At 30.4% G+C, this 22,617-nt stretch overlaps 1 protein-coding gene across 1 annotated transcript in view; it reads right to left on the bottom strand.

Annotated features, from left to right (window-relative positions):
- The window catches only part of LOC106470181 (hemocytin-like), a 124,114-nt gene that overhangs the window by 63,016 nt on the left and 38,481 nt on the right, over positions 1-22,617 (bottom strand). Inside the window, exons 25-33 of the mRNA XM_022399604.1 lie at positions 17,102-17,266; positions 14,901-15,026; positions 14,206-14,399; positions 13,543-13,678; positions 11,386-11,550; positions 11,095-11,223; positions 8,136-8,788; positions 5,174-5,237; positions 999-1,243 (exon numbers count right to left, since the gene is read on the bottom strand). Of these exons, the coding sequence (XP_022255312.1) occupies positions 999-1,243; positions 5,174-5,237; positions 8,136-8,788; positions 11,095-11,223; positions 11,386-11,550; positions 13,543-13,678; positions 14,206-14,399; positions 14,901-15,026; positions 17,102-17,266 (1,877 nt within the window). The remainder of the gene's footprint in view (positions 1-998; positions 1,244-5,173; positions 5,238-8,135; positions 8,789-11,094; positions 11,224-11,385; positions 11,551-13,542; positions 13,679-14,205; positions 14,400-14,900; positions 15,027-17,101; positions 17,267-22,617) is intronic.

Here is a 22,617-nt window from a genome sequence, read left to right as displayed (position 1 = left end):
AATATGTGTAAACGGAGATATATGAGGACAGGACAAATATTAGGTGCAATCATAGGACACCAACCTTAGTTTGAACGTTAATATATGAAAATGAAGGATATTATATGAGGACAGGACAAATCTTAGATGCAATATATACGGTAGTGCTTACCGGTATTAATTTTGATAATGCGAGACATTTAAGGTCATTATCTTCAAAAGTGGGGCATTTTTGCATCTTCTAAAGTTTCTGGGGGATAGCAGGACAGTCAGCTCAAAAGCGGGACTGTCCTGCCAAATATTGGGACATCTTGTCAAACTACTTATGCAAAACCTGTCTAATAATTAATGCTAGTTTCAACTTTTTTTGTGAAAATGAGATAAACATTATTATCAAATCAATATTTTGATATAAAGAGTATAATTAAACATTACAATTTAGCATTTCTAGCATTGCTGTAATGTTTGATGATAAATACATTTCAAACATCAGTAAAATGCAATTGATAGCAGCAAAGAAAAACAAAACAAGTTCAACAATTTTACAAATTGTTTAACCATTTTACTTTTAAAATGATCTATTTAAAAAACCCATTCTGATATAAATGGAATTACAATCTGCTAAAATTCTTATTCTTAAGAATGTGATAAACTTCAAATACATACTTTGGATGTTTGGTGAAAAAAAGTTCAATGACTTGTATCGTACAAGTTATCTATATAAAGGAGCATGAAAGTCAGGATTTTTTTTGTATTAGCTAATTTGCTTTAAAGTTACAAAAACGTATTACATATTAAAATAAAAGTTGAATGCCGTAACTTGTAACTGTTTCCATAATTAAATGTATAATCAATTTTCAACATTTTTCTCCTAATTTATTCTCTAAATCTAAAGTTTGTTAGGCAATGGGTCATAATAAGTAAATGCAACTGATTCTGAGTATATTTATTTAGGACTCATAATGGCATGTCTCTAACTCTTTGTTCTGAAATCTATTTTAAATGGTGTTACTACTTACAGAAACTACTGTGCCATCATCCAAAACACATGTGCACTCCTGTGGAAGAACACAGGTGTATTCATCTCTCCAGAGATAAGGTGGTTGACAGAAGACATGTTTACAGCCTGCTACACAATCTTCTTGTTCATTTGATCTTACAGCTTTACACTCACCATGGGAGTTGAGCTGCTTAAGGAAGGAGATACAGGTTTGTTCACAGCGAAAAGCACAGAAGTCCCAATCAACTCCTGGAGGACATGGTGCTGCATAAAAATGATACAAAAAATCACACAAGTTAAGGTTCACTGACAATGTACAATCAAATTATTGCTATGAAAAGTTTAATAACATTAATGGGTCTTTGATCATTAAATGAAACCACATTAATATGTTTCTGTTTTTACTAAGTGCAGTGTTTCATTATAGAATTATTTTGTTGTTAAAATTTACGAATAAGAAAGGTTAATTTTCAACTTTATGGAACTGTTATATTAATTAATCAGAACGCAATAAGCAATTAAATATAAACTATTTACTTTCCATGTACTCTGTTGCATATCTTGAAATTGTGATATAAAAATACTTTTTGAAATTATTTTAATAACACCATGCTACACAATGACCTATCTGTACTGTTCCTATCAGAGTTATCAACCCCTGGTTTTTAGCATTATACGGCATCATGCTTAGTGCTGAGCCTGGGAGTCATAGGGGTTAGGGGCTTTTTGGAACAGAACCTAGGAAACTGTATTTAGAAACAAGTTTCAAAAAGAAGTTTTATTATCTCACCAATATAACAAGTTATTTTATAAAGTTTAGCTGTTTCAGATAAGGGCAATCCTGGTGGACATTTTTACTTGGAGGTGCAAAAAAGCAAATAATCCACTCATATGGTTCAATTAAAATTAGGTTCTCATGGTACAGAGAAAAATATTAAAAAATGGTTTATACATTTGCTTGATGGTTAAAAAACAATGAAGATGCCAATAAATGGGTAAAAATTTTTATTTGATTAATTCAACTAGTAGGTTTTTCTAGAGATTTTTTTAGGAATAGTGTTTATCATTTATATTATGGATGTTGATAGTAACATGAGTTTGACTTGTTATTACTTTTTAAAGTTTTCAGTGCTTAATGAAGGATGGAAACCATATTCAGGAAAGATAAACAACTTCAGATAAATGTTTTCTCATTCTACTTGAGATTTCAACTTATACTTTTTTCAAAGATTTTTCAGTGTCAAAAGTTACAAACCTGTGGTACTCAATGAACCTTGAAAAAGGCAAAGGCCTTAGCCAAAACATTGGATAGAATAAAAAAAATCATCTGAAGCTGTTTGTGATCTTTCTTAAATATAAGATGTACTTTATTTATATTTAATGATAACATGTTGTTTTGATTTTGGATAATCTTCTTACATTAAGTGAAGGATCAAAAATGTTGAAATCATGTTTCAATAAGAAGTTGCGATGAGTCAGGCCTTTCGCACGAACTTTACTCACCTGACTTATTATTTAATCATTTGCTATAATCATCTTGATTCATACCTACAACAGTTCAATTTCATGAGTTACAGTGCTATCCTCTGGTTGCACCTGTTCTACCTGGTCTACAGTTAATGCGTTGAACCAGGCAGAACAGGTGCAACCAGCGGACAGCACTAGAACTCCTGAAATTGAGTAGTTATAAGTATGAAACAAGTATTTATACATTAATCTAATTAAACTGATAATCATTATTCATTGAAAAATAAACAATGTATTTGTGATGATTTCCGAATGCGAGAATTTTTTAATTCAACAATTAAAATTTGAATAGTTTAGATACCTGTCTAATTTACACTACACTACAGGATAATTAAGTATTTCAACTTAAATTGAACTATTCCTAGTGAGTACATCATTAGCAGAACTGTATGCTGGTCATGACACTACTGATGTACAAGCAGCATTGGCATTATCTTTCTGTGTATTTTAATAGTCAATAATTAAGGAATAACACGTTGGAAATTTTGATGATTTAAATTAAAAAACATAAGTAATTTCACTGACATTTGATGTTTAATTTTGCTCTTTGAAAAACTTCATTGCATCAATTTGTTTTGGTTGTTTGGAAGTTCGCACAAAACTACACAAAGGACAAGGGCTATCTGCACTAGCCATCCCTAATTTAGTAGCGAAAGACTAGAGAGAAGGCAGCTAGTCATCACCACCCACAACCAACTCTTGGGCTATGTTTTTCCAACAAATAATGGGATTGACCGTCACATTATAACACCCTCATAGCTGAAAGGGCAAGCATATTTGGTGGGACGAGGATTCAAACCTTTGACCCACAGATTGCAAATCAAGTGCTCTAACTACCTGGTCATGCCAGGCCTCATTACGTTGAACCTACAACATTATGACCCTTAACTCTGTAATTAATACGTCCTCAGTGGTCACAAAGTACAAAAGCTAAGTATTAAGAGCAATTACACCAAACCTACAACATTGGGACCTTTACCTCTGTTATTAATATGTCCTCAATAATCACAAGGTATAAAAGTTAAATACTTAGGGCTAAATTTAGAAAAATCTTACTGTGTACTATGTGAGAACTACATTGATGTTCTGGGTACAATCTTATAGAAATCTTGGATAATGGCCCAAAAATTAGGGCTGGTGGTTATAAGAATTTTTATATTTTGAAAACAATAGATCTTCAGCTGATTGAGACTTCTGAGTGGTAGTATAGAAGCAGCTGAAAATCTAATAACAGTTTGTCTACGACTGTTTTACACTGTACCTGATAAACACTGTAAGTGGGGGTGCAGTTGTACTCCATTGTGCTGTAAGTTAGTATTTTAAAAAGGCACCTATGGAGATTGCTTCATTTGATTTATGTAATACCTGTTCTGCATAGTTAATGCATCATCTTTTAATGTTACATAAAAAGTACATTTTTTTACTTGTGTTTCTGAGTTTATTAATTTCATACTACTGTCTCATACCTTACAAAAGTCACTCAGTTACGTTCTATATACTTAGAAATAATAAAAAAAAATATGTCCCCATTACCCAGTTAAAATTTGTTCCTGCATCTCTTCTCTGCTATAGCCAGAAGCATACTGTAGGTAGATTTAATTTTTAATACTAATTTATGCAGTATATGCTTTAAAACTCAAAAATGTGCAAAATGGCTATAGGTGGCTGAAATCTACCATTTAATACATGTCTTCCTCACTGTTCAGTATCTCAATGAATATTATTTTGTATTCAATGGTTAATGACTGCATTTATCATGTGTGGTATATGAATATACCATGCATTTAAACCTGAGTTTGGTTAAATTAAGTACAAGTCCTTTCTTTGTAGATAGTAATTCTCTTCTAAACTTTAACCAGTAATGTGAAGAAAATCTTATTCAGGATATTTATAAGTTGTTTAGAGGGTTTAAAATTATAACTATGTAGTAAAGGCTCTGTCCTTCTTCCTATAAACATTATTTTCAGTATAAATAATGACTGTTTCATTGCCCTATTTCTTTCTCAAACTCAAAGTTGGAGAACTCAGAATTACTTCTTAATAAATATCTTATTGAATCTCCTGTCATTAAGAAGACCTATCCAATTGTTCTAGGATTAACTCAGTTACACCTGAATATAATTTACATATAAACACCAATATATGTTTAGAAAGTCTTGGTTGTAAACATTCCAAGCTTTTGTTATTTAGAATTCTTTCTAAAACTTTTTTTTTATGACATTTTACTACATTAACCAGAACTGTGAAATTCCAATAAAATGGGAAAAATGTTTGGTTTTTGGCAGATCTTATGAAAGTCTTTGATCAAGTTTATGGAATTTACTGTTTTCTCTCATATTTGTTTGTTTTCTTAAAGTAGTCATTAAACTTTTTACGATTTGTTAGTTTAATTCTTATTGTTTATGCAGCAAATTTATTACTTAATAAAATAAATATTTCTCAAAAAGGAACAAATTTTATCTGTTGGAAATTTGTATGTACTTTATAGATTAGTTGTATAGATATCCCTCCTTGCTTTTTCCAGTTTATAAAAACAATAAAAATAATTTCTAAGTTAGACAGTTATCAAATCAATGGTACACTGATATCAATCTGTTTTATGGGTGAACAAATAATAATACAGTACCACATCACCATATCATGAAATAAAAGAAATACAAAACTCACATGTTGGTGTTACTGGTGCAACAGAAGTTGGAGTTGAGGGCTTTATAGGGTCGGAACTGTGGACCTGATATAAATGGGAAAACAATATTTTTCTAATCAGAAAAAAAGTAACCATTTTTTAAATGTACGTTAAAGAAACTACACCAGTTTGTCCATGTTTAGTTCATATTTTGACCATTAAATAGTCATCTTACTTAAAAGATAATCAAAGAAGGTGTTGTCCTAACTTATATCACAAATGACAATTAATCATCTTTGTTGTAAAACTAAGTTCTCTAATTTTAACACAGTTATGGATGATTATTGTATGTATATTTGGGAATTCCATAAGTCTGGATGCTAAATTGCAAACAAGTATATTTTTCATCTTCACAAAACCCATATTTAAAGTAACAAAACCACTTTGTATTCAGGGTACACTGTGATATAAAGCTAATTCTAGAAACTGACAGATAACTTACTTAATAAATATCCTATAACAACAATATGAAAAAATAAACATTACTGTGCATTTCATGAAAAACGTTTGAAATAACAGCTCTGGAAAAGGTAATATGATTTTTTACTGTTACATCCATCAAGCATGCTGTTCTTAGTGCACTTTTTTAAACCGAGGGCATGTTTTGATGTATAGATCTAGGATTGGGAGAAGGCTACAAACTAACAATAGTCCATGGGATCTTAGAATACAAGTTAAATGACCAATAATGTAATACCAATACATTTATCTAAACTTGTTTTTAATTATGCAATAACCTTATTAATTCAGATAAAATTATTAAATAAACTATTGATATACAAATAACTAGGCTATTTCTGTGTGTAGGTTTAATGCATGCATCAGCGCCAACCTTTCCTAATGATTGTGGTTTGATTGATTGTTTGAAATTAAGTACAAAGATACACAATAGGCTATCTGTGCACTGCCTACCACGGGTATCGAAAGCCGGTTTCTAGCGTTGCAAGTCCGCAGACATGCCGCTGTGCCACTAGGGGGCATGATTGGGGTGTTTGGGTGTATGTTTTGTAAGCATGAGTGTGGTCAACAGTACTTGCATCAATACATTTTGGAAGTGCTCAAGACCTATTAAATATGGATCGTGTATCTCTTGGGTTAAAAATTACACTTCAGAGAAACAGAAGAAAAGTATATGCACGATTTAATTGTCGCAATTTACTGCATTAGCTTTCAGTGACATCTGTCCGTACTCATGTTAATTTAAAAAAACATAAAATAAATAACTACGTCAAACAATAGCATAAAATATAAATTGTTATATAATAAGTAAGAAAATATAATCATTAAAAATCACATAGATACTCAAACAGTTAGAATATCTTACATGAACAAAAAACCCGAATTTCATAGTCACTGCATATTTGTTGGTCAGAACTTTCACAGATAATACCATTCCTGGTGCACGGTTCAGTTAACTTTTCCTTCGTTAATCTATGAGATAATCCCGTCTCGGAATCTCGACATTCTACAGCTAATGACTGGGGACAGATGGCGCTAAAGTTGGCAATATTAGACAAAAGTTCGATATCCTTCCCATCATCAGATGGCGAGTCGGAATTAATCCAGATAGACCAGTCATCACAGGTTTTCTCGAACGGAAATAATGCTATTATAATAAATATAAAATGTAATTTAAGGACATCAAGAGACAAATTGATCTATCTAGGCTAGACCGTCCCATCCACTAAAGTTTAAAATAAAAATAGAACATTCAAAGTCAACCCTTATCGTATAAATATTTACCAAGTCTTCTCTTAAACAATAGTAAAATTACGGTGCTGGTATGTATGTAACAAAAGCAGCAGAATTTCGTAGCATTACAGAACAAGTATTTCATAGTAATTTCAAAAACCATAGCATTCCATAAAATTATTTCAAAATTTTGTTGCCCTCTCTTGTTTCGTAAAATTCTGGACTTTTGTAAGCCCCATTCTTTAATAAGCATTTATGTTACATCTCTAAAGAAAAATAATCAACGATAACAAATAATTTAATAAAATTTAAAAAAGGTTTAAAAAATCAGTAGACAATAACACCACTATACCATAAATCGCAAAGTAAATCATGTTCACAAGCAAATAGTTGCATTCAAAATCCACATGAACTTTATGAATGCAAAAATACCAGTTTAGTGACATTCTGATATATTGAAATTTGATTACATTTTAGTTCTTTTTTGATGCGATTTTTTTTTTGAATTTATCAATATAAGAAAAATGACTATCTCCGTTTACACATATTAAGAAAAATGACTAATATCCTTCATTTTCCCCAGTTCATTGCCTATATTCTTGTATTTATAATGAAGACTTAAATATTTCTTTCTTTGAAAGGAAGTAATGTACGATTTTCATAACAAAGTTACTTTTTTGTGATCAAAACATAAATCTTCATTGTGATCTATGTAATACAATCACATCTTCTGATCATAAACCGTTCATTATGGTCTATGTAATACAATCACATCTTCTGATTATAAACCGTTCATTATGGTCTATGTAATACAATCACATCTTCTGATCATAAACTGAATGACAAAAGTTATGTATATTCCTTTTTGCACATTCATTTACTTATGATCAGAACAACTGTATTGATTGTAGTCTAATCATAACTTCTAAGCCATAACTTCTAATCTGGTGTTCAATGGTTAAAAATATGATTCACAGTAAGGCAGGAATAATCCTCCAAGTAAACTAAATCAAATTTTCACCACATATCATTCATGGATGCTGAAATAATATCTATGAACGAAACAGATACAAAGGCAACAAATACATCTGGTGATGGAGGTATTAAAGATAACTACATAAAAAGTAGTATTTACTGACTTAATTGACATCAACAACACATTATTTTACATGTAAACAAGAATAAAAATTATTACTTATATAGAATAGTTTATACAAAAAATACCTATTGAACATTATGTACATTTTTTACCTCAGAACAAAATCCTTTTGCTCTCAATGTTTCAGGTAAAGTTGTTTCTTTATCTCCTAAATAACCACTTTTCAAGGGGCTGTCTAAGTTGATCCAGTCAGACCAGTAAGCACAACGTGGCTGTACAGTACTTGGGGCAGCAGGAGTTGATAGTTTGCTCACTGGAGCAGCAGTAGTGTTGACTGGTGCTGGTGGCAAAGTACTGGAGAATGGGATGAAAGAGACTATACCAGAAATAGTAGTGGTAGCATTTGTTAAAGCTACTGTACTCTGAGTAGATCCTTCTAAGCAATCACAAAGAAACCTAATTTCATAATCATCACACTTATTTCCCTTCACTTGATTTTTGTTTTTGCATATCAAGCCATGTTGCACATCACAAACCACATCTCTGTCAGTGTGGGTGGCTTTCTGTGGAGTTTTAGGAGTTGTTTTTACCTGCTGGCATTCAACAGCAGTTACTTCTTCACCGGAACAAAATATATAACCTTGATCTCTTAGAGTTTGCATGGTTTCATAGTCTCCACTACTGTCGGGTGTGTGTCCATTAAACCAAGGTGTCCAGCCTGGTTGACAAATGGCTGGAACAGGTGTAGTTTTGGCTGTAGAAGATACAGTGGTGATGCCAGGATGGAGTGGTGTTGTAGATGCTTCTGAAACAAGAGAAGAATGAATCTGAGCATTTTCACAGAATTGGTGGATTGGAGGATAAATTTAACAAACGAAAACAAAAACAAGATAGGAAAGTTGTTTAGAAAGTGATGAAAAATCACTGAATTAAAATTATTGTAATTCATAATTTTTGTGTTTTAACACTGATTTAGCCAAAAAGGTCTATATGACTAACAAAGGAAACAGTGCACTTCAAAGGATTCTTTGCTCATGAATTGAGTGCTTTTCCTTTATTGCATTGAAGAAGAGAGAGAGGGAATGAGCTCTTTTCCTGAGTACTTTAATAAAAAAAGTTACAAGAAGATTTAAGGTTCATTGAAATTAGAAGAAAAGCTAATTTTAAAACCTTTAAAGAGCAAATCATGCCTTGGACTTTATTGAGGAAGAATGAAATTTCTTTTTTTTTTTAGGTATAATAGGATTTTCTTTCCTAAGTCCTGCAAGTCATTAAAGGAAGTTAAGTTATGTTCTTGTAGAAGTTATTACTCCCCAAAAAAGGAGGTTAAGATGTTATGTTTTCCAAAAGTCAATTATTTCTTCTTTTGGGTAGGTAATCAAATCACATGAGACATGTACATATATATATACACCATGTGTTGTGTTCTTTGCAGCTCCAAACTTAGTTTGGTAAATGGACATAAGATAATTTTATGCATATTTTGTATAAATATAACAGAGAGAGGTTCCATATTTTGAAAAAAATTATCAAAAGTCCAGAAAGTTTCAACATTCTAGTGACTTCTATGAGCATGTGCCAAAAAACTATTGTAAAGTGAAAGACTTAAGTAAAAAAAAATATATGAAAATTTTAACTCTTTCGACAGTTAAATCCTTTCTGATAACTGTAAAATTTTATGTTTTTTTATTATAAAATTATTATTAATGATGACTCTAACTATTTATATTGGAACTATTACTTGAAGCAATCTAAAATAGCTTAAAAAGTTTATACTTTAATCAAAACCAGTCAACACATATTCTTAAAAGATTTTGTCAATCTCTTAACTTGTTATTTATTTTAATACAGATTTGTTGAGAGGTATCTACAAAGATGCTACTAACTGGAATTTAAAAAAATATATTTAGTTAAAACATTTTCCATAATAAATTTAGTTGGTAAACTAGAATTAAACATTATGTCCATGTGGTATTCCTGGTTTAAATAAGGACAAACAGATTAACCAATCCTGCATAATAACAGGTTCAAAGGATAGAATGTTAATGCCAAAACAAATGAAGAGAACAAACAAATCACTTAGATGGACACAAATAAATGCTATTTGTTTTACACAGTACAACCTCTCATGATTAACAGTTATACATGGCAAAAGTAAAATGAAATACAACTGATAAAAGTTAAACTAAAACAAATTTCACTGACAAAATTGAGATTAAGTATGACAACATATGGATGGCATATTCAATAAAGGATGTAGAAGAAAACACGCCACTTTACAGCTTGTCTTGGTCCTTTCAAAATTAATCTCCCTGAAAGCATCAAAACTGCTCTCACAATTCATATTTTCTCTACAGGTGACCAAACATAAATTCAATTATAATACTTCATAAATATTTTGGGTTTATGTGACAATCATAAATTATCATTACACTATTCTCTAAAACAGAGGATAATAACCTTGACCAACTCATGCCATAAAAAGTAGTATCTATGACTGAATTAACACTTGACTTAGTATGGACTAACCAAATTCTGAAATAGAATTCTAGCAAAGTTTAACAGTTCTGTTTACTGTATTAAAGATAAGTGGTAGAAAAGAGTGGGAATGTATGAACTATATACTACAACGTAATTTAAAAAGTCCACAAATGAAGAGAAAATTATCTTGCTGAAAAAAAAAGCAGGAAGTTTTTGTAAATAGCTAATGAGTTTCACTAGTGATGTTTCACAATATACAGAGTTACTAATGTACCGTGGAAACCTATCTACATTATTAAAAATTTCCATGCAAATATTTATTTTTTTATAGAGGGTACATAAAAGAGTTGGTGGAATAAATCAGATTTATTCCTGGTGTCTGGTACCAGTTAGTCAAATATAGTAGGTGTAAACTAATGAAATGCAGATTTAGAAAGAAATAGAGATGATTTATGTAGTTAGGTCAAAAGTTTTGAAATTATTGTATCATTAGTTTGGGTTCTTTCAAGAAACTGTTAAATGTAAAGCAAATAATCCAGCTTTTCCTTACAAAATGGAAAGGACAAAGTTTCAGGAGTACACTTATTTCTGGTTTAATCAACCAGAACTGCACAAACTACTGTTCCTTACCACATGGACAGAAGAATCTGACTTCATAGTCCGAGCATCCATTAATTCCATTAACGTTATTCCAGCAATGTAATCCTTTCTTTTTATCACATTCTACTGTTTGTCCAATGACTTGTGCATCTTCTTTATCTGACAAGTAGAACATTAATAGGTTTTTATATGAAATGATCTAAGAACAGATTTCAATAAAAACTACACAACAAATATTTACATAAATATTTTTTTCTTCAAAAATATGACCTAAGACTACACATTAATCACTTAATAAATACATTCTACACATTTACTTACTTATTACTGCCCTACACTCTATAAAAGCAGGGACAGGACAGAAGCTATAGTGGGCTCGAATTGTTGCCATATCTTCAAAGTCTCCTCCTCCAGATTTTGGATCATCCAGATTAATCCACGATGTCCAACAATCATCCTGAATAATAGGAGTAGGATTTTCGGGAACTACAAACACAAAAATAAATTAAAAACAAAACAATTTCTTTTAAATAAACTCTTCCTTTTTTCATACATCATAGCAATAAATGAAATATATCTAAAATTATTCAGGTATAGACTGTGAATGCATCCTGTGAGATGCAATCCAAATAATTAACATATTTTTGGGTTTTCAATAATAACAACAAAAATAAGAATCTATAAAATTAGAAAAATTTACACAGTTAATAAAACATTGTCAGTACACTATATCAATTATTTCAAGAGTAAATTTGAGTGAAACAAATTTCTAGAATTAAATTAAATGTTTTGGACTTCAGAGTACAAACAGTTTAATAAAGATGGTAATGAACTTACTTTCAATGAACTGAACATAACTTACTGAATTATCTAACTTTAAAAACCAAATAAAAATATAAAAAATAAACAGATGACAAAATCTCAGAATCTGTAAACAAAAATTTGAATGCAACTTCTTTAGTCTATAAGCTCATTCAATTGAGTGTCGACTGAACATGCATTCACAGAATGTTCAGTATCACCTTTTATAAGCTACTCCATAAATCAGTCAGAAAAAAAAAAAGAAAAATGATGCTTACAGAGAGGAAACTTGCACTTATGAACTCAAGCTCATAACTAAGATTTAAAACATATAAGTCAATGTTTTCAAACCTGCCTCTCTCTAAAAACAACAGCAAAAAATAGGTGTTATTGTGTAATTTGGCCAAATTCCAAATCATTTTGGGCACTACAAATCAAATCCTCCTTGATTTTCTTGTCTTTCCAGAGCATAAAAGCAAGGATTTAAGTCTATTGTCATAATTCATGATTTAATTGGACAACATGATCTATTTTATAACCATTTTTATACACCCTCTATAACAAACAGATATTCTTTCTATGATAAGGAATCAAAATTTAATATTAAATTTTAAGAGGTATAGACAAAGAGCACCTTCACTTTTAAAATTAAAATTTCTATAAGTGTAGATATATCTCAGCATTCTATTTTCTTGTTTACTCAAACCCAAAGACAGGAGAAGAATTATGAACTTTATATGCTAGTTCTTCTCTGTTGTTTTAAACCCAAAATTCTTCTTAACCGAATTACAATTGCCTTTCTTTTTTTTTTTATTCCTGTACATAACTTCCCAGTATTTATACACAATTTTCGAACCTCAAACCACTCACAATAAGAGTAGAAAAACAACGTGTTACTATTAACACTATTAATTCTGATGTAATGTGATGTAAATTTTAGCACTCAGTTAAATAAAAAATTATATGTAGATCAACATGGTTTTGACCATATGTGTGACTTTCTCGAGTGCAATAACAAATTGAAGATTGGTAAATAATCAATAAAATTTACAAATGTAATAGGAATTGTACAAATTTTCTATGTAGAATTTATGAAACAAAAATACAGAAACACTTGGCAATATACAATTTATACCCCTGTAAAGTTAATCAAATATCAGTCCTTACATTACTATTTCTTCAAGGTATTTCTTAACACATGTAGCCTAATTTCTACATAATTAACCTAATAATTCAAGTCAAATTTATATGCAAGTCTTATTAAAATATCTTACAATGCAATAGCTCATCAAAATAGATCATACAAATTAGTTGTCAAAGTTAATGTGAAAGAGATGAGTGTATTTTAATGGCTTATGCAATAATTTATTGTGTAAGCAAAAAAGAAACAAAATTCAGAGCAGTTTTAACTATTTTCATTGTGCTTAACCAATAAAAAAAATTTACATAAGGCATCCTAAATTATTATTATTATACTCCATTACATACTATTATTGCTCTCAATTTAATTTGCACTAACACTGTCATAACAGACCTAAAGGAAACACACAAAATAAAACTTTTTTGATCAAACTTCTAACTGCTACATTACATATTGGATAATATAAAAGTTATGTTCATTTAAGTATTTAATAAATGTATCTGAAACAGAAGAAAAGCTTAACTAAAAAGGTCTACCTGGTCTTGATTTTGTTTCAATTAATGAGGGAGGAGTCAGTAACATCTTTGCACCACAGCCGTGTATTGTGTAGCAAACAAGAGAATTGTTTAAGCACTGACATTTTTCACACTCATGTTCAATAACTGCACCAGGCTAAAATTATGAAAATAAAATTATGAGAAAAAAAAAAGACAAACATAGACTCTCATTATATTAAAAATGGCTTCATTTTGCATGTATAGCAGCTTGTATACAAATGTATCCTATACATAGCATTAAGGAGTTTCTAATAATTACAATACTTAGGATAATGGAGCACTTGTGCAAAGTTTAATTTCTTTACTGAATCGTTTTCTTGTCTGCTTGTTTAACCATCACATATGCAGATTTTCTGAAGTCCAAAGCAGGACACCAACCTTAGTTTGAATGTTAATATATTGAGGGTTAAGAGGCAAAATTTATTACTATTTGGAGATAACCTTTCCAGAAAAATTCAGTGTAAACCTTAGATTAAAAAAAACTGTCCAAATGTCTTAAATTAATGCAAATTGAAAATATTTCAAAGATTTTGAATAGTATTCCAACTTGTGAAAAGCATGGCTAGCAGAAGGAAATTTTTTAATATTTAACATACACGAGTTAATATATCTTTTTCTCAATTTATTAGAAAACCAGCCTACCTTTGGAGTACCATCTGGGTTTTCTATGTATTTAAATAATTCTCCATCACTACTGCTGTACAAAACTGTGTAAGATGTCACCCATTCTTCAGATCCCACCTTCCCTTGTGTTACTACACCATAAACAACCTGTGGGTATCCCAGATTAACTTCTATGAACTGGTCAGTATTCAATTCACTTGCTGTCCATGCCCCTTCAGAAATTGCATAAAACAAAAATCAAATTAAAAACATTTTATCAGTTTCTGTAATGACGGCATGACTGGCTAATCAAAGGAATATAAAAATTTGCTGCTAACTGGAGTTACATCTTGTATGATTTTCACTAAAGTTAGTACTTAATAGGTAATAAATTTTCCAGTTTTTATAATTAAACTATGGTTAAGGTTCATGGCTTTTCCTTACCAATAATTATTAAAACATTGAAAAATATTAAAGGATTAACTAATTTTTCCTTTATAAGTACAATCTTACATTATTCATAATAGTTCTAATTTGATAGGCTAACAAACAAATTGCTATGACTACATGTAAGACTTACTAACATGTTAAATCACCTAAAAATTGAAATAGTGTTACCACTTACAAAATGAAAAAAGCTTATTAAATAAAATACAAGAAATGCTGTTCTATGTAGTATTATGTTATAAGAAGGCTTTTCTGATGGTGCAAAACTTATGATGCTTCATACTCACTCGGTTCAATGGTTTCTAACATTACAGCTGCCTGTGGACCAGTTTCTGAAGTGAGGCTACTTGAAGCTCTGAAGAATGAATCGGGTAAAGACCCACCAACCAAGTCTATATATTCATTACAAGATGCTGAAAACGACGTAAAAGCAAATTAATTACTCATACAACAACTTTATAGTACAATAAATGCAAATATGAATTTCAAACCTCTCAGAGAAACTGTCATACTTTTGTTTGCCAACTTCAAGTCTCACCTGCCAAGGTGGATTTGGCCTTCTTTCAAGTTCGTGTGAATACTTTCAACACCTTAAAGTTATTCTGCCAATTTTCTAAAGTTAACAGTACATGCTAATTTCCTAAAATGTGTCAGTAGCTTAAAAATTAAACTTAACTATTAAACAAAAAAACATTAAAATTAATTGTGCCTTAACAAAATCTTTTGATATGATAACATTCAGATCATAAGTTTAGTCATGTAAATTATAAAACAGCATTAAATGGAAAATTAGTTCAACTTTATATTTTATTATCTAAAATTACTACTTCTGTTAAAATGCATTAATTACTTTTAAGGAGAGATTTCTCATAATTTCAAATATTTTTTTAAATAACTCTTTCTTGAAATGTATTATACTGTGAAATCATATCTTTTTCTGACAGATAAAGAAAAATAATATTCTAGTCATTTCTAAAACAAAAGACAGCCATAATCTCTTCCTGTAGAACAATGCATGGAAATCAAGGCTGAAGTAAAGATTTGTGCCAATTTTTTGTTTCAACAATCTATCTAATTTATAAATGAAATTTCCACCAACAAGCTTTCATTAGACTTAACTAATTATTGATTTTTGAAACACACAATATGTGTGGTTAAAATGTTTAATAGTAACTATGTTTAATATTTTTTCAACATTTCTGTTTATCACAAATAATGAATCACATCCAACAGACACTGGAATTTAATTACAGATCAATATGTAGAATTATAAAGACCTTGAAAAAAAATAAATATATATATATACAAGTTCAGAGCTAAATTACTTCTTACATTCAATGTTAGTTGTGTTAAACTGTGATGATAACATTAGTTCTAAAATGATTAAATTGATTTCGTACAGTTATAAGTGATCAATATTTAATGCAGAATGAAGGAAATTGATGCATTTTAAATTTTCCATTCATCAAGACCCCTGTGTATATTTTGGGTTCAAGATATAGATACTCCAGACTGTAGGACAATCACTTATGTCCAAGCACAATCATATTTATAAGAAGCTGAAAAATATTTAACAAATGTAAAATAAAACAACATAATACATACGAAATATCGATGGTGTTGATGACAAAATTTTTGCAGTTGTTTGGGGTTTTACAGTTGATCCTACTACAGGAAAACAAAACAAAAGCAGCTGTTACTTAATGTAAGTAATGACACATCCAGAAACACCAAAATATTTAAATAATAAGTTTGAAATGTTATTGTAAAACCATAAACATATGAAACAGAAAAGCGTTCAATCTATACACAAGCTTTATTATAACATAAATTGGTTTTTATGGCAACAGACTATTTTTCTAAGGCATAATGACTTGCATAAATTTCAAAAACGACTCTGAAAGAAGTATACACAATGACCATTTTCACTTAATTTAACTAATAAGTTTTAATTCTTAATTTCTTTTTCCCATTTCTTTGTGCATATTCTGTGAATTAAATACCACATATTTGTATCACTAACTTCATGAAACTGCTACTAATTTTGCCTCTCTCTCAAACATTTACCTGTTAAGAATGAGATATCTTACAATGCATTATCATATTAATGTATTTTAGATGTTCATTGGAATTTATACCATTTCTGATCACACAGTTTTACTACAATGTTAAATTTTCTGTAAATTTGCATTATTTAATGATCTGAATTCTAGCAACTATAATCCCTTATGTTTCCTAATAAACTTTTGATAGCTGGATAATATGTAAAGTTAAACATAAGGAAACTTATTTTTTATAAAGCTTTGCAAAACTAATTAATACAGATGTTTGGTTTCAATTTACTTCAAGAATACATTTTTATTTACTATATAAATATTTTTTAAAGAGTGCTATATACTAATGTTGCCTTAACACTTTCTGTCTGAAAGAACCGTGTAACTCACTTCAGAACTGTATCAGTTGGTGCATAAAATTAGAGACAACTCACCACAAGAGCAGAAGTAGCGAATCTTGTAATCCTTACAGATTCCATCAGGCTGTTCAGCGTTTGAGCAAACAAATCCCTTATTTACACTACAAGCAAGTCCTAGCTCCCCAGTCTCAGTGAAGTCTTGATCAAAATCAGCATCATGGCACTGGATGCTTGAGATCTCTCCCTAAGAACATGGACCATAAGCAGAGTTCACATATATGTGTGTGTGAACATATATATACATATATGTCCAAGCATATAACATAACCACCATAAAATATATGAAAACACAGAATATCATATAATGTTACATGTTTAGGTGGAATGTTTCTAAAAAACATTTTTCACAAAGATCATAACTTGATCTATACACCTTATTAACATTCATTTGAACTTTATATATTTCCATTGCTGAAACTCACTTTCAAGCTTAAACTTCCTTTCATACACAAAAAAACAAACAAACCTGAAACAATGTGTGTTTAAGGCTAACAGAGCTACTCTGAAGGATTTTATAGTTTAATTTGTCTTTATGAAAATCAATGGTCTGAGATTCCTAGGAGTGACTTTACGTACTGTGAACTTTTCCTCTATGATGATAAGATTAGCAAAAACGATCATCACAAAAACAAAATGTCAATTAGGTTTCAAGATACCCAGAAACTAGACCATTTTCAAACAGTTGACTGTTGTTTTTCAGATGTAATAAAAAAGTATTCTTATTCATAAAGAGGAATAGTCAAGTATACGAAATAGTTTCTGTGTCTTCTGAAATATACCGATAAACCTATCCTCTACCTTACATCTTCAAATCTGATAAAAAACTTGTAGGTAAAAAAAGGATTGTTCACACTTTGTAAAAAATTTTAAATGCTGATTTTAAACTAAACATGTCTTTTCAAGTAATTGAGCTGCTTGAACAGAAAGGTCAGAGAATGGAATTTCAAACCAATTAAACATCAGTTTTTTAAAGAAAAGTATGTTCTATTGGATGTATAAGTTAAATTACAAAGACCTTTATAATAGTCAAATTATACAATGATCTATTTCTGAGGTACAACTTCTTGTGAAAATTATATCTGAAAATGGAATTACTTTGATTCTAGTCTGATTCGATTTTCTACTGATCATGAAACTAATTCAATCATTGAAACTAATTATGATATCTTAACCAAAGTTTGTTTTTTTTCGTTTGCCACTTATCCTATTGTAGCCTATTTCCATGCCAATAAATAAAATCCTATTTATTTGAAACTGTTCATTCATTAAGGTATCATTTCTGTATAGTTGACTTTTCTTTTAGATACAATAAGTGTGTTTATGAACATGTTCTTGCTGAAAATATTACTTATATTGCTTTTGTATGTGAAATAAGTCAATGAACATTTATTTAAAGAAAAATCTCTGCAATGAGATATTTTCTTTGAGACCAACGATGAATTTCTGTGATGACAATCAGCATTGTGTTGGATTTCCTCTTTAACCCATTGACTGCTGATTTGCCATAAACGGTACAGTCCACCTCTGGCAGTTGAATGTGAGTGTATCCTACATGGTGTACGGCTTGCATAAATTCCATGCTCGTTAAGAGCAGCCACAGTCCATGGGTTAAATATTTTCGGCTCACCTCAGGTCCCATGAACCACTACAGTTTTCTTGGTTGTATATCTTTCTACATAATAATCACAAGTTTATATCAATTCATATAACTGTCAAGCAGACCACTATTACACTATTGTTTTCAAAACAGGCAGACGAAGTATGTAGCTATAATCTAATACTTATCTGAAGTCCACCATTTTTTCTGAAAAGGTGGTGTCTATTTACTTGTGACCACTCTGTTTACTGTGGGTCACCTTGGGTCTGACCAGACCCCAACACAAAAGTATTCTTATAGCAGGCTATGGATTGAAAATCCAATTAGCAGGATACTTACAACAATTATCAAACAAGGTTTCTATAAAATAGGGCATTATAAGCAGTCATCACAGAGAACACTTGTTGAGGAATGAGATCCGCATACATGCTTACCACAATGTTATAAGCAAACAGATGAGATGATACTGTACTACTATGATTAATTATTCTCTACAACAACCTATATAGTGAAATAAATGTTTATAACTTTGTTTTATATGATTTAAAACAAACTGCATGTATATTGATGGCCAATGATAGTATAGGGTCCATAATATGACTGAAAATTTTCACATGAATTGATATATTTATAATTTAATTAATATCTAGTAGATCTTCCTTTTGCTTCGTGGAGTTCGTTGATCCTTTGGGGCATCGTGAGAATCATCTCGTCAATTTTATGATATGTATTTTAAGAAATCCAATATAATATAACACGCCTTTATACACATTTGGGCCATATGTAGCCCAGTTTTAGCCAATATCGGTTCCAGTGTTTGATTCTTTTGCTTCAAACTGAAACCATTAGTTTTTCATCATAGTTACCAAAGGATCTTTAATATTTACTCATATCTACTTTCAGTCAAAGTGGAAATTTGACTCCTCTCTTCACTACCACATCATTAAGCCCTAAACACAACTTTGTTTTCTTATTCTTTAGACATATCTCAAATAGCAGAGCACATGAAACCTATTCCCACAGGAGTGTCCAACAGAAATCAACTATAGAGACTCTATGTGAAACCGCTTCTAGCCTAATTCAACAAAATAAAAAAAGATGGCGATTTAGTGCAACAAATTTCAACACCAGCTACAAAATAGAAAGTAGATGTGAAAGTAATCTACTTTTATGTGCCCGGCATGTCCAGGTGATTAAGGCATTCGACTCGCAATCTGTGGGTCGCGGATTCGAATCCCCGCCCCCCCCAAACATGCTCGCCCTTTCAGCCGTGGGGACGTTATAATGTGTTGGTCAATCCCACTATTCGTTGGTAAAAGAGTAGCCCAAGAGTTGGCTGTGGGTAGTGATGACTAGATGCTTTCCTTCTAATCTTACGCTGCAATATTAGAGACGGCTAGCGCAGATAGCCCTCGTGTAGCTTTGGGCGAAATTTAAAAACAAACAAACATCTACTTTTGTGCATAAAGATATTCCATGATAATAAATTGCAATAATAATAGATCAAGATAATTTTTTAGTGTATCAAATTGAGTTTTTTAATTATTTTTACTTAACAGTCATTTTCTAATTTTCATATCAGGTTAAAGCATTATTTATTACATATTATTATGCAGTAAACGACACATCAATATGTATAACACAAAACCAAATATGTATATATATATATACTCGAAATAGAGTAATTTTTGTTTGCTTGTTTTTTGTTATTTTCATTTTCAATAAATGTTTATCGGCTTTATAAAACAAATGTAAGTGGGACAAAAGGTGGTTTCTTGTTTAATTTTAATATAGATAATTAGAAACATGTTAGAACGTAATTCGTATTCCTTTAAAGGAGTATGGTTTGAAACAAAACAAATACAAGTAAAGTATTTGAAGTTCAAAGTTAAATTCTCTCATCTTTAGTTAATTAGCAAAATTTTTTGGCTCTGATGAATAATATGACAGAAGTTTCAATCACTTATCACAAATTGAAAGTAGCTGATAAAACATTTTGCAGTAAGGAATGAGTTTTTATCTTGATTATTTGAACTGAGCTCAAATGTATTTTATTTCAGTTTTTCTTGCGTACTTGAATTATATATATATATGCTAATGCTCACGTAAATTATAATATTCTGGTTATATAAAACGTAAATAGTGGTTAACTTTACTGTTAATTGTAACGATTTTAAATATGTAATTCAAATATTTCAGTTTTTACTTATTTAGAAACATTATAACGAGGGAACTGATAGCCGCCTAAGTCGTCTTTTTAAAATGTTGCTTACTACCAATACATAACAGGTTAGACTTCAGTACATAAAGCTGTAGGCATGTAATTAATTATAGTTGTCATAAGATATTAGTATTAAACGTATTATATTTTAAAACTATATTTTTATCTAGTCCCTTAGGGATTTTGAAGAATAAATAGAATGTATAATAATAGTATTTTATCTACACTATATTTATCATATCCGTTGCCAAGAACACATTTCGCTCAATCCATAGCTCTTCAGGCCGACTGTGATACAATAAACACAATAGTGGACGAAACTCCATTTAGATATACTATTTATTACAACAACAATTGTTAGTGTGAACAACTTTTACAAGCTGGCGAAGAACGATTATGATTGATTATAATTGTCATAATACGTTAGTTATAGGACTATTATATTGTTAAACACTACATTCTTTATCTGCTCTCTTATGGATTTTTAAGAATCAGTAGAGTGTACGTATTCCAATCACATTAAACACAGTAGTGGTTGAAACACACAGCCGACCTGAAGAGCTCTGGATTGAGTGAAATTCATCGTCGGCAATGGACATGACGAATATATTGTGGTTGGAATACTATTATTTTAATATTCTATTTCTTGAAAATTCCTAAGGGACTAGAGTAAGAATATAGTTCTTAAAAATATAATAAGCCCAATACTAATGTCCTCTGACAATTGTGATTAATTATAATAATTTTTCGCCAGCTTCTAAAAGGCTTTCACACCATAACAGTAAACATATATACGTTTTACTTTCAAATAATCAAAGTATTTACACCTTTACGCTAAATGCCTTCACGTGTCATTTGTTATCGAAAACTAAATATTTACTCGTTTAAGTTCTAAATCAGTTTTCATGTTCTATTAATTCCTGAAAATACGTATGTCATGTCAAAAAACACTCTTATATTTCGTATCATATAATATTTTATACGTTGATGGTTATTGTTTTAGCGTCAGTGTCGTTGATGTATCTGTACAAGGCTGAAAGTAGTAGGACATAAATTCATATAATTCAGTAGCTTTTTATCAAGCCATCGGGTGGCAGACTCATAAAAAGTTATCGCTTTTGTTTTTTTCACAATATTTGCAAAGCTACAGTTTCGCATGTTTTATATTTTTATACACTTAAGAAAATCACCTTCTCTAACTGACGTTTCTTTGTGAGTCTTAACTGCTCAATGCCACATAGTTTTTACGTCTTTCTTATTTAACAGTCAGGTAACACAACCGATATATAGCGCTAATGTACTTACGAGCAAATAATATTTTATGTTTTGAACAATATCTCACTCGGAAAAAACGCCAAAACAATGCGACGACCACGTGTTTGTAAATCCTTTATTTTAACTTGATTGTCATCTTACTATCAGTGAAACACAATAATATGTAACAGGTTTGTACTTTAGCAAAGAAATGATAAAACGTATGTTTTACTTCAGAAAATTTGTTAACATCTTAATGTGTAGTGAATGCATTGATAAATACAAAATTTGTTAACATCTTAATGTGTAGTGAATGCATTGATAAATACAAAATTTGTTAACATCTTAATGTGTAGTGAATGCATCGATAAATGCAAAATTTGTTAACATCTTAATGTGTAGTGAATGCATCGATAAATACAAAATTTGTTAACATTTTAATGTGTAGTGAATGCATCG

Source organism: Limulus polyphemus, unplaced genomic scaffold (genome assembly GCF_000517525.1).
Source record: "Limulus polyphemus unplaced genomic scaffold, Limulus_polyphemus-2.1.2 Scaffold102, whole genome shotgun sequence".
Classification (NCBI taxonomy): domain Eukaryota; kingdom Metazoa; phylum Arthropoda; class Merostomata; order Xiphosura; family Limulidae; genus Limulus; species Limulus polyphemus.
This window is presented reverse-complemented; position numbering and strand designations above follow the sequence as displayed.